At 39.3% G+C, this 12,912-nt stretch overlaps 1 protein-coding gene across 1 annotated transcript; it reads right to left on the minus strand.

Moving 5' to 3' along the window:
• Positions 1-1,519: 1,519 nt before the first annotated feature.
• On the minus strand, positions 1,520-10,779 carry TMEM38B (transmembrane protein 38B). The gene is made up of 5 exons (XM_009334311.1): positions 10,628-10,779; positions 7,296-7,480; positions 6,127-6,214; positions 3,935-4,052; positions 1,520-2,320 (listed from the first exon to the last, which is right to left on the minus strand). Exons 1-5 carry the CDS (start codon positions 10,732-10,734, stop codon positions 2,111-2,113), a joined length of 708 nt encoding a protein of 235 aa, XP_009332586.1. The 5' UTR covers positions 10,735-10,779; the 3' UTR covers positions 1,520-2,110.
• Between the last annotated feature and the right edge of the window lie 2,133 nt (positions 10,780-12,912).

The following is a 12,912-nucleotide window of genomic DNA, read 5'->3' on the forward strand; positions in this document are numbered from 1 at the left end:
CAAGTGCAGGACCCGGCACTTGGCCTTGTTGAACCTCACACAGTTGGCCTCGGCCCATTGATCCAGCCTGTCCAGATCCCTCTGTAGAGCCTTCCTACACTCGAGCAGATCAACACTGCCGCCCAACTTGGTGTTGTCTGCAAACTTACTGAGGGTGCACTCAATCCCCTCGTCCAGATCATTGATAAAGATATTAAACGGAACTGGCCCCAATACTGAGCCCTGGGGAACACCACTTGTGACCAGCCACCAACTGGATTTAACTCTATTCGTCACAACTCTTTGGGCCTGGCCATCCAGATAGTTTTTCACTCAGCAAAGCATAGGCCCATCCAAGCCATGAGCAGCCAGTTTCTCCAGGAGAATGCTGTGGGAAGTGGTGTCAAAGGCTTTACTAAAGTCCAAGTAAACAACGTCCACAGCCTTTCCCTCATCCACTAAGCAGGTCACCTTGTCACAGAAGGAGATCAGGTCAGTCAAGAAGGACCTGCCTTTCATAAACCCATGCTGACTGCGCCTGATTGCCTGCTTGTCCTGTATGTGCCGTGAGATGGCGCTCAAGATGATCTGCTCTATAACCTTCCCCAGCACCGAGGTCAGGCTGACAGGCCTGTAGTTCCCTGGATCCTCCTTCTGGCCCTTCTTGTAGATCGGCATCACATTTGCTAACCTTCAGTCAACTGGAACCTCTCCAGTTAGCCAGGACTGCTGGTAAATGATGGAAAGTGGCTTTGAGACGCTTTTGCCCGCTCCCCCCGTACCCCTTGCTTCTGCCAGCTCCCTCAGTACCCTTGGGTGGATCCCATCTGGCCCCATAGACTTGTGTGTGTCTAAGTGGTGTAGCATCTCTCCATCTGAGATGTACCTCCACTGATACAGCAGGCTGAAGGACCTTGCTAGCACACCATCCCTCAAACAATGGCGTGCTGCTCCCAGGCTTATCTCTAGTGAACCTGGTTTTATTCCTTTCCCCCTTCAAATCTAGTTTAAAGCTCTTTCAATGAGCCCTGCTAACTCCTGTGCAAAGATCCTCTTCCCCCTTCAAACAGGTGTACCCCATCTGTCGCCAGCAGGCCTGGTGTCATGTAAACCAACCCATGATCAAAAAACCCAAAATTTTGCCGGTGACACCAGGCTTCTTCCCCAATAGCACCAGAGGTAACTGCTACAAACTAGTGCTGGTATTTATTAACAGCAGGCATAATAGGGCTGAACTCACGAGAAACAAGGTAAATATACTGTCCAGTATACTTTTTTAAAAGGAAGTTCGGCTTTGAAAAGAAAAAAATACGTATGCTTGGATAAAAGTGCAGGCAGAGATGTCTAGTCCCAGCCAAACTGAAAGAGAACTACAAACCTCATGTTAAATCACCTATGTAACATGAAAAACAGCTATATATCAAACACTTGCATATAAAGTGTCAAAGTAAGCCAACAATGAAAATACTGAAGTGTTTCTACTTGCTAACTGTAAAGATTTTTAAAAGTGCCAGATAATGCACACTTATTTTAAAAAATAGAAAAGTATGAAAAATATTTACTTAAGTAATTGAAGAAAATCTAGACCAGTGCAATGTGAATTACAACAGTAATTCAGTTATTTTTCTAGTTAAAGGCATTACTTCGGTACATTTTCATGGTTTTACAACGCAATGTGATTAAGCCTGACTCAGATGATTACTTTCTTTTTTGGGACATGCTACTGTGAACACTTGGCAGTGCAAATCCATGCTATCCAAATGAAACATAAGAATTGGGGGCAGGGCAGGAAGAGGTAAAACAAGTGATATATCGGGAAAAATAACAAAGCTGATTGTCACATTTTGAAACTATCTTTTTAGCATGTAAGCATTTAAAGTTATCATAAATACAAAATTTAGTAAACTCATAACCACTATAAAAATTTGTAGTTTCTAACTTACAAATCCAACATGTGCATTTAGACATCTGAACAGTAGCTTACGAAACACATTCCGAAGGCGAACAACAACACAATAGTATACAGCCCTGTTCGCTCCTCACATGCATTTCTTTAAACAAATTTCTCAGCCAGCCTAATCTGAAATAGAAACATCTTCAAAGGCTATGACCATCAAGGATTTTAAGCCACTTATTCTGTTTTCTTCGCCTGTCTTTTCTTAACACCATCACGGTGCTGTTCAGAAGAAGACGGGTCACAGACTGAAGAGCCGTTGGAAGATGCGGCACCTTCACCCTTCACTTTGGATGGTATCTTTTGCAAGCCAAAGAACATATGGCCTAATGCAGCCTCAAAGGGAGCAAATGGAGAAGTTGCAGATCTTGTCAACATCATTGTTACCTATGAAGAACAAGGATCAAGTTACAATAAAAGTTTTAATGACTTCACAGTGATTGAAAACAAGTTCAAAGCTGAATGGATGTACAGCATTTCTAACTTTCTACACGAGCATGAGGCCATGCCACCAAGAACAGAAATATATTCATTTTAGCTTGACTTGATCAAAGAATGCTTTTCTTTCTGACCTACACTCTTCACACAGCTATACACAAAGAATGGGCACAAAAAACTTTCCATGTTTGCTAAAATCATCCTAAGACTAAACCACATTTAATGTCATATAACTAAGGTGAAGAGCAACTTTTATGTGTAATTTTTGTACGTTGTTCAAACTGAAAAACTGTAAACAGAGTGGCTATTTCCATTTAAATTGAAAGAATGCAATGTGTAAGCACCTAAATATATATGCATAGCCAGACTTAAGTTAGAATTCCACACAGCCATACTCATTCCATAAAGTTGAGAGATTTAGGTGGAAATTCCTTAGAATACATAACTTGGAATCAGCATAGAAAAAACTGTTTTGTAGATCCAGGTACTAGACAAGCTTATATTGCAAGAGCTTCTACAGTTTTCAGAGACATGAAAAGTTTCTGAAACAAGACACTACTACAGGACTATGCCAGATCCACAACTGTTGCTTAATTAGTTAACTGGATGTTCAAGTTCCTGATAGTCAGTATGACGATCAGTTTAAGAACTTACTCATTTCAGTGCAGCCTGACAGCCAGCTTCTGAAGACAGCTGTAATTTCTCACTTCGAAAATAACATTCCTTTCCTTCTCCATTCCCAGCATCCCCAGTTCAACAATGCCTTTATTGGTTTAGGTGGAGAATCATGAGCATCAGCTTGAAGTCTCGGCTCCCTAAACCAACTTCTCTAGAATTAAACTTGTCAGCTACTTCACAGAAAGGAGACTGGCAACCACCACTTTAAGACAGTCTCTAGTCTGTTCAACAGCAGCTCTGAACCTCGTAAAATTGCCAGACTTCTGCTAACATAGAAACCACACTTTCTTATTAGCTAATAATCCTGAAGACAGGCATCATCCTGGAAATGAACAAGACTGGAGGGATTAAAGAATTCAACAGAGAAGTAGTACTTATTTTATTATAAAAGTAGTTACAGCTACTTCAAAGTGGTTTTGATACACTTTCTCTTCCCACCTAAACACTTATGTTGCGAACACTTTAAGCCAGATGAGAACCTAGTTGGCTTGTCTTGCAAACCCACAGATGACTGCACAGGTACAAGGAAGGTGTTAAGCAGCTGGCAAAAGGCAGAGAACAGGAGAGTTTCTTTCTACAAGCATAAGCTTTGTTTGAGATTATGCACCTACAAGCCTGGCATATCAACTGTTGGGTGCCAAAATTCCTGATTTTTTTTCTTTTCCCCATACATTGAACAGTATCAGTTACAGAATAGGTCTTCTGCACTGCTCATGCATAGAAGACTAAACACAAGTTTAAGACTTCAGTAGGACCTGGCCTTCCTATCCAGAAGCACGCATTCTAACTTGTGGTAGAATGTTTGAGGGCATATTTTTTGTTTGGAAATAATGAAATAAAATATTTTCTGTTATTCAGTTATTTGCAATGCTTTCACATTCTTACCTTGGAGACGACAAGAAAGACGGTGTATAAAAACATGAGGTTGTGTCTTGCTATTGGCAAGTACTGGCTGTGTTGCAGGGTGAAAAGAACTGCTCCTATCAAAGTTACCTTCACAGGGCTGGAAATCAAACAAGCAGTGTTACTTTCTCTTCGCTACTCTACAGTGAAAGCTGCCGCGGCCTGGAAAGCAATAAATGTTCTTAGTGTGCAAAAGAATTATTTCTGAATAGAACTAATGAAAACTTGTGGTAACAGTGACAAGGTCCAAAACCTAGCTATAATTAAACTAAGACTTTCACTTTATATACTATTACTATGCTTTCTGTCCATAATATGGACAATCAGCAAGTTCAGCACTACTTTACAAAGCCAGCAAACTCATACTTGACAACATCCACCTCAAATCAATGCCTATATTCAGACTCTATACATCAGCTTGCTCCCCTTCTTCCTCTCCCAATACTGAAGAGTTAAATCACAAAGCTTGCACTACTCGGACTAGACTTAAAACTAGGTTCCTCTCCTATACTCCAGGTGTTAAGTTACTCCAAAGAGTTGTTTAAGGTGTTGAAGAACAACATAGTCCAGGTCTCGGTCCACTGTGACACTCCAGCAGTTCTAGAGTTGTAGTCAGCTTATACTTGACTTGAGCCAGGCCTATGTTACCAGGTTTTGCCAACGTAGCTGTGTTGACTTGATACATGCAAAGATTTACATCTTCTAGCTATCTTCATTTTGGTGGTAAATCCCTTGTGAGGTATGCAGTCAGAAAACAAGAGAACCTTGGTCAGTTATCTAAAGTCGTTTGAAGAGAGAGCACTAATACACTGGCAGAAAAATTCTGAGCATTTCTTAATCTGGATCTACATGTGACATGTACAGGTGACATTCCTGTTATCACAGAGCATCTAGTGTAGACACATTCTTCACTGTCTTTTCAGTAACTCAGAGATTTACTGCATCAACTTCCTGTTCAGAAAGCCAAAAACAACAACTCTGTGTATACAGGCATCTCATGCATTTGCAGAACATTTTATCCGTTTAACTTTGTAACTTACTTCTATTTAATATTCTTAAGCTTTATATATTAAACAAAATTTTAAAAATCCTTTCCGAGTTACTTTCAGCCACATCTACCATGGAGAAGGAAAATATATGCAAGCGCTGCCACAGTCAGTAAGCATTGCTCTGGTGTTGCACCTGCAAATACAGTGTTATCTGGGTTTACAGTGCTATTATTGACAGTGACCTCTTCCTTCTGGAAGTTTGCTTTCAAAACTGCCACTTAGGCACTGACAGAGGGAGAGAAATTCTAAATACCTGGAATTTCAGAAAAAGCCAACAACTAACATAAGCCATAAAAAATTGAAATATTGCCAAAGGAAAGGCTACAAATTTCTCTTCTGTTATTCTGTTTCTAAGAGTGGCTGCAGAAAAACAAGATGACTTTAAAAAGAAATAAAATATTATTTCTAAAGACCTGAGAGTAACATGGGAAAGATCAAACGAATTTTAGGAAACTACCACAGTGAGCTTACCTTGACTTACAATAATACCTTGTGGCTTTCTAGCCTGTCTCAATTCTCATTTTACTGTACAGACTAAACCGGGAGCCATGTAATATTCCCATACTTTGCTTCTGCAAGAGAAGTAACATTTCCTACCTTGCGGTACATTTCTGCTATATTGAATAACCTATTTGCACCTTCTCAACTAATTGGTAACTGTGGAGGAAAACAGTACTGGCCGAGAACATAAGAGTGGCAATGCTGAAGGGAAACCATCTTAGTGGTGCTCAGAACATGCACCAAAAATGCAGACTTCACTTGTATACTGCTGGTACCACTGTCCTTTCATTTTGGATAGAAGACCCTGTTCGTGTAAGACAAATTGAGTCAATACTGCTTTCCAGCAACTTCCTACTGACTCAATACTGCTTTCTGCCAAATAATTTTTGTTGACTCGTCTTCCCATTTGGTGTTCTTGTGCTGTGAACCTAAAATGATTAAAACAACAGCTGAAATTACTCAAGATCATCGACCAATCTTTCACAAGATACACACCAAAACATTGAGTACAAACATATCCTACTGCCTTTTTTTTTTTTAAATCTGAACCACTAAAAGTGAGTGTCAACACAAGGAGTTAGCAAAACAACAGTTAACATGTTGCAGTCTTTTTTAAAAACTTACTAGGACATCTTCAGTAGTTCATTAGTTTCAGGTTTCCACACTCCTCTCACCAGCTGCTCAAAGTTGGAAATTAGGCCACCACCAGCTCCTGAAATTGCAGATATTTAAGATAAGCCTCCACTGACTACCACTAGCTACCACTACTGCGCAACCTATCATTGCTCCCAGAAAAACTCGTTGCACCAGGTGCCATATGTGGCACCCAAAGCTCAGACTTAAAGAGACTAATCCAATCTTTTATACACGCACGACTTGAGTGACCGACATGAAACCTCAGAGGTTTAGCTACTTAGCAAGAACGTCAGGTTTACTTTTAAGTGATAGCATCTGAACTGATGCACTCATCACTACAAAAAAAAGCCTGAATTGCCAAAGTAAATCTCCAGAGAGGCTTACACCATTCCATTCTTCATGTCATCGTGTAAGTACAGAGAGTGTCTCCATAAATGACGAGGACCCTCTGCGAGAAAAGTGGATATGTATTTTTACATTAAAAGAATACAAGACATAAGGAGGTGTTAGATGCTCTGGCTAATGAGACTGATCTGTATTATAACCTGGGAAAAAAATTTGTTAGATCGTAACATTAACACGTGTTGTTTCCCAAAGCAGAACAGAATCAAGCAAACAGAAACAAGAGCTGCACTACTACTTCCTGAAGTGGTTTTAACGTTGTGACTACAAACATAGCAGCTAGGAAGGTAGCTTCCAGAGTCACACTCCAAACAGCAGGCAGGCAAAAAGGTTTATTCCTGTGTTTAAAATCAGCTAATGGTTACAACCCAAAAAGCTAAGAAAACAAGTTCTCTTCTTCAGCCACATGCAAGGAAAACAGCTCTGAGGAAATATGCTGTTGGAAAATTTAATAATAGCACTGAAGCTACACAGGAGATCTATTTCTTTATTGCAATCAACTGCCCATCTTAGTAGTCCTCACAAGACCTTCTGAAGGGATAAGATGAACTTCACTCAAAGTCACTCAATGTCACCCTTAATCCAGGCAGAAAAACTGATGCACAGGCTTTTTCCTTGAGGGGATAACAGACTGTATTAGGACTATCATATCCAGCACAGCAAGCAATGGTGCTACAGTGACACTGAAGGGCTAGCCATTTAAATACCACTCCAAAACATCACAACCCATCAGAACAAGATGTTATGCATGTTACCTCTGGCCCAGCCCACAGCTACCATGACAAGCCAGGCATCTTTGAAGTGACTGTCTGCATGTGCAACGCCAGCTGTTATCTTCCAAGTCCTAGTCACTTCTTTCATTCCTGCAACCAGAAGCCGAAGAGGCAGAAAGGCAAAGCACCGGTAGAATATGTCTTCTGGGCAGTAAAACACAAGATACCTGAAAATCATAAGAAAACCCATTAGCAGCATTCAAAAGTTTTTGCTAAGGAATTCACTTTCTAATAACCTTTGAAGATATTTTTGGAATATGACTAGCAATGCATGATATACTACTGATAGCTGTCTTGTGTGGTAGACATATTGGAACAAATCTGAAGTGCTTTTGAGCATGCTTGAGCTCTTGCACCAAAATCATCAAACATTATTTGAAATTGTTCTTACTGCCTCATTGTCCCAAAGAAGAATCCATTAAAGTACATGAGAAACAGCTTTAAATTTTACCAACTGTTCTACAGCTTACATATCATGTTTTTATAATTCAAATTATTAAATTGTCTGACTGACTTTGTGTGGTTTGGTTTTTTGTGGGTTTTTTTTGTTTGGTTGGGGGTTTTTTTTGTTTTGGGGTTTTTTTTTGTTTTGGGGTTTTTTTTTGTTTTGGGGTTTTTTTTTGGGGTTTTTTTTTGTTTTGGGGTTTTTCTTATAGGATTACAACAGGATGGTAAATCACATGCTGACACCATGCTTTCATATCGATAGGTACATGGAATTATATAACTTCAGCAAGAATGCCTCCACTAGTTAGTGTCATGCCAGATGAAATGCACAGCTATTTTCAAACACATTTCACATCTTAGTAACCACCAATTCTAGCTTTTCCAGCTTGCCAATTACAAGCACATTTCTTTTTTCAGTGTTGAAAGCACAGTACTCAAAATTTAATAATATCTTTTATCAACTTGCTTTTAAAATAAAGATGGCTAACAATGAAATCCTAAGCTGACAGTAAATTTTAAAAGATTAGATATGTGCTGTTTCATTGTATCTCTTCAATCATAAACAAAATTCAGTTCTTGCAGAGACATTCAAGGTCTCAAAAAAAAAAATCAAGATTAAGTATCTAGATTATTTCAGCACAGGAATAAGAGAGTAACAATTAAGTAAAAGCAGAGAAAGCCTTTAAAAGATGGGAAGAGTACTTTCTTATTTTCTAAAAAAAAGATACTTGCCTGTTGGTTTAGGCTTCTGAGCTCAATCCTGTCTACCAAGAATTTCTAAGGCTGTATTCTTCTCCTGTTTACTCAAGCTGCAATGCAGAGATGGACCTCTCGTATCTAGTTTACTTCATTGGAACTACTAGCAGACACCACAACTAGAAAGAGTCATGCTTTATGATTAGAGATTAGAAATCAGCACAGCACTTGGGGTTTGGGGTATTTTTTCAGAAAAAAATGCTTATCCTTTACAGCAGAATGCCAGGAAGCTTCCTCCCCAGAAAGGCAAAGTTTAGCTGAAGTCCTGTCCTAGTAATATATTTTCTTTTTCAGCAATAGATGTAGTACCTTGCCACTGCAAACTTTTAAAGCTTCTTCTCTTCAAGACCTCCCAGAGTGGAGCATGCAATAGCCTATTTCTCACATACAAGGAAGTTATTGGAATTTACATTAATAGCTAACTACTGCTCTGTTTTTCAGTTTTATCTTCACTTTTGAACTACTTATATTCTTCCTTTTTCTCTTATTGTAAAGTCAATTGCCCTTGTATGCAACCAAGCTTCAGTTGATATGAAGGCAAAGATGTATAGACAGCATGTATTTTAATGGCTACTGCAAATAGCCATTTAAGCCATGTACTCAACAGACAACACTAACCAAAATTAATTTACAATTGCAGAATGTGGGTTTAGGGCTCTGAAGCACAGGTAACTGGATTGAACCTAGCATTGCAGTCCCATCACGGCACTTTTGCCTGTAATTTCTGCTAGCAAGACTTGCTAGCAGCAGATGTCGCTGTCCTACAGACTATTTAGGAGCATTTCTCAAGCGTAGCACAACCTCTTTTATTTTCCAGTTTTATGTATGGCTTGGGGAATTTTGTTTCACATGATTTGGGACCAAGAATTAAAGTCATTATACTCATGACGAGAGAACTTTGTAAAACTAGAAGCTTAAAAGGTTTCATAACATTCACAGGTCCTCATTAAAACCTCATTTTATTTGTGCACAGCAAATCACATTTGGCCATGTTAAATTCAACAGAAATCATGTTCTGTTTACGTGTACTCCTAACTTGTGTCATTTGTTAAAACAAGCAGTTATGTTGCCCACATTAGACTAATATGAACCATAAGCGGATTCTATAAGCTTTGTTAATACTGCACTATTTATTGCACATTATTCATTTCACCAATTTGCCTAAATGAAATCTGCCCTCCATTGCAACACAAAGACCAGAAGACTAATATATAGATGTATAGACAGACAGAAACACTTACTTTCATTTTAATGAATTTGCAATTGTAAAACCTAAGGGAATACAAGGAACAGATACTAAAGGATTTCAAGCAGATAACACTCTTCTAAGATAGGAATTAAGATTTTTGAATTCAAAAACCCACTGCTGCTCACAAATTTTTTTAAGTTTGAGGGTTTCTTCAAAGATCAATTTCTGGAACGAATTAACTCCACTGGAAGGCCACATTTATATGAAAATAACTCCAGTGCTTTTTTTGAATTCCAAAACAGGCCAAATTGCTGCCCTTTTCACATACCTGACTTCCCATTCAGCTCTCTACTGTCTTCCACTAATACTGTCTTCCACTATAACGCCCATCCATTTGGGAAAGGGTAAAATACAGAAAAAAAATTATGTCAGGAAGCAGAAACTAGAGGCGAAGAAAGAAGATCTGTGTCTTAGACCCCCAATTACAGAAAAGTTCAAAATTTTTACATCAGCCAGGTTCTGGTCTTCAAGAGCTACTGCTGAAAACCTAGACTGTGTTTATGACTTACCTATGTCCAGAAAACCAGTAACTGAAGTCCACTTTATTCCAAAATAATGTTTTCAGCTGTTTGACCAGGAATACTATAAAAATCTAAGGCAAGTCTAGTCTAGTGACTGAGCATTTCATTATAAAACAGCCCATAAGAGTTGCTCTCTTACAAGCACTTTATTCCTATAGAACAGGATCATAACAGCTACTTTGCTGCAGTGACTTTCTGGATGAAGAGACAGCATCCGAATCCATAACATTTTTAAGTTAAGCTTCTGATTTACATGCAAGCTTGATGGTATAACATCAGTTTACAAAGTATAGCTTCCTCAGAACCGATACTACCCATCTAACTCAACTGTGGTTGCTTACCAGACTGAAGATGCCAGTATAATATTTGTGCCCTTTGCCAGAAATGCTACTGGAGGTTCTGCAAGCATCAACGAAGACAAAACTGAACCACCAAAGCAATAAAGCATAGCACTAAACCAGCAGGCAACTGGACTTCGGACTGACACTTCCACAGCTCCTGAAACAAAGGGAAAAGATACATAAATGAACATTTGAGAATCACATCATGTTTTAAAAGTCAGTATTTTTCAAATCATTCAGTCCAACATTGTTTCTTTAGGTAATGAAAAATCCTGCAGAAATCTGTAGGCTTTCACAGAAAAAGTCTTTAGAAATACAAACTTCAGAGTACACTGACTTAAGCATATGATATCTAAATGAAAGTGAAAGGTTGACATTGTGTTCTCTGAACATCTTTTGTGGGTTGGTTTATTATAACTATTTGGCTACCAAGAAGAAAAAGTTTTCAGAGCGTGGCTGAGAGGTCTCATTGTTAATAATGTGGCATACATATACAGTTGCTTTCAAATTTGTATTAAAAACACACAAGTGGTTTTGCTGACCTAGACAGGATTGGTATTCGTAAATTTTGGGGGGTTATTCTACTTTCTGCTTTTGGTTATTGGGTTATTCCCAATTTCTGCTTTTGAGTGTTTATTAATTCAAGGTCAGTGTTTTCTTTTTTCCTCATAACACCCTGCTAAATGAAAGCAGTACCCAAAACAATTATTGAATAGTTTCACCTGCAATCCTGAACAGAGAAAAAAGGTTACCTGAAGCCATAATAATAAATGTAAGTTTCCCTTGTTATTACAAGGTTCACAGTTTATTTTGTTATCTTTAAAATGAATTATCCCTTTTAAATTGCAATTGAACTACACCAAAAGAGTATTCAATATTACAAGATTATGCTGGAGGTAATGGGAAGCCTTAATCAGTTTCAGGGGGAAACAACACTTTTTCAAAGCCAGAAATATCCTCAAGTAGTAGTTTTGACTATTTCCTTCCACTTCAAAAGTCCAATGTTGCCAAAGCTTCCCCTTTACACAGGTGCAGAGCTGTTTGCCTGAACTAGTTTCATTTTCCATAGTCCAAAGGCTGAAGTTCACAAAACCAGAGATGAAACCTCTTGTCTGCCCCAAAATGAAATTTGACATGTGTTCCCAATTTAGAGGAGAAGCTTTTGGTTTTTCAGGCATTTCTGTGGGAAGAGAAGCTTCTTACCCAAGATGAGAAGCTCAAACGTATCAAAGATAATACAGCACTATCAATACAATTCACTTCATACAATAGTATTAACAAGATTGTTCCAGTATTAGTGCTGGCACAGCTATCACATATTGCAGCACTAACTAAATTCCTATGTAACAGCCAATTTATAAAATGAGCACTCCTAAGTATAACAGAATATCTGAATATAAAATAATATCTCTTTTTTTAACTATTGTGTAATTTATTTTCCATACTGCAGTACCTGGTATTCCAAGTCGGTTATGCTCAGCTTTGTTATTGCGTATTACCACTTCTCCAAAGTAGGTATCAATTATGTTCATAGAATCATAGAATCAATCATAGAATGGTTTGGGTTGGAAGGGACCTTAAAGATCATCTAGTTCCAACACCCTGCCATGGTCAGGGACACCTTCCACTAGACCACATTGCTCAAAGCCCCATCCAACCTGGCCTTGAATACTTCCAGGGATCGGGCATCCACAACTTCTCTGGGCAACCTGTGCCAGTGTTTCACCACCCTCGTAGTGAAGAATTTCTTCCTTACAGCGAATCTAAATCTACCCTCTTTTAGTTTAAAACCATTACCCCTTGTCCTATCACTACATGCCCTTGTAAAAAGTCCCTCTCCAGCTTTCTTGTAGGCCCCCTTCAGGTACCGGAAGGCTGCAATAAGGTCTCCCCCAGAGCCTTCTCTTCCCCAGGCTGAACAACCCCAACTCGCTCAGCCTGTCTTCATAGGAGAGGTGGTCCAGCCCTCTGACCATTGTCATGGCCCTTGTTGCTTCAACATGTTCATGTCCCTCATATGTTGGGGGCCCCAGAGCTGAGCACAGTACTCCAGGTAGGGTTTCGCAAGAGTGGAGTAGAGGGGGAGAATCACCTCCCCTCGACCTGCTGGTCACGCTTCTTTTGATGCAGCCCAGGATACGGTTGGCTTTCCAGGCCGCAAGCACACATTGCCTGGTTATGTTGAGATTCTCATCAACCAACACCCCCAAGTCCTTCTCCTCAGGGCTGCTCTCAATCCATTCTCTGCCCAGCCTGTATTTGTGCTTGGGATTGCCCCAACCCAT

Source organism: Pygoscelis adeliae, unplaced genomic scaffold (genome assembly GCF_000699105.1).
Source record: "Pygoscelis adeliae isolate BGI_AS28 unplaced genomic scaffold, ASM69910v1 Scaffold311, whole genome shotgun sequence".
Taxonomy (NCBI): domain Eukaryota; kingdom Metazoa; phylum Chordata; class Aves; order Sphenisciformes; family Spheniscidae; genus Pygoscelis; species Pygoscelis adeliae.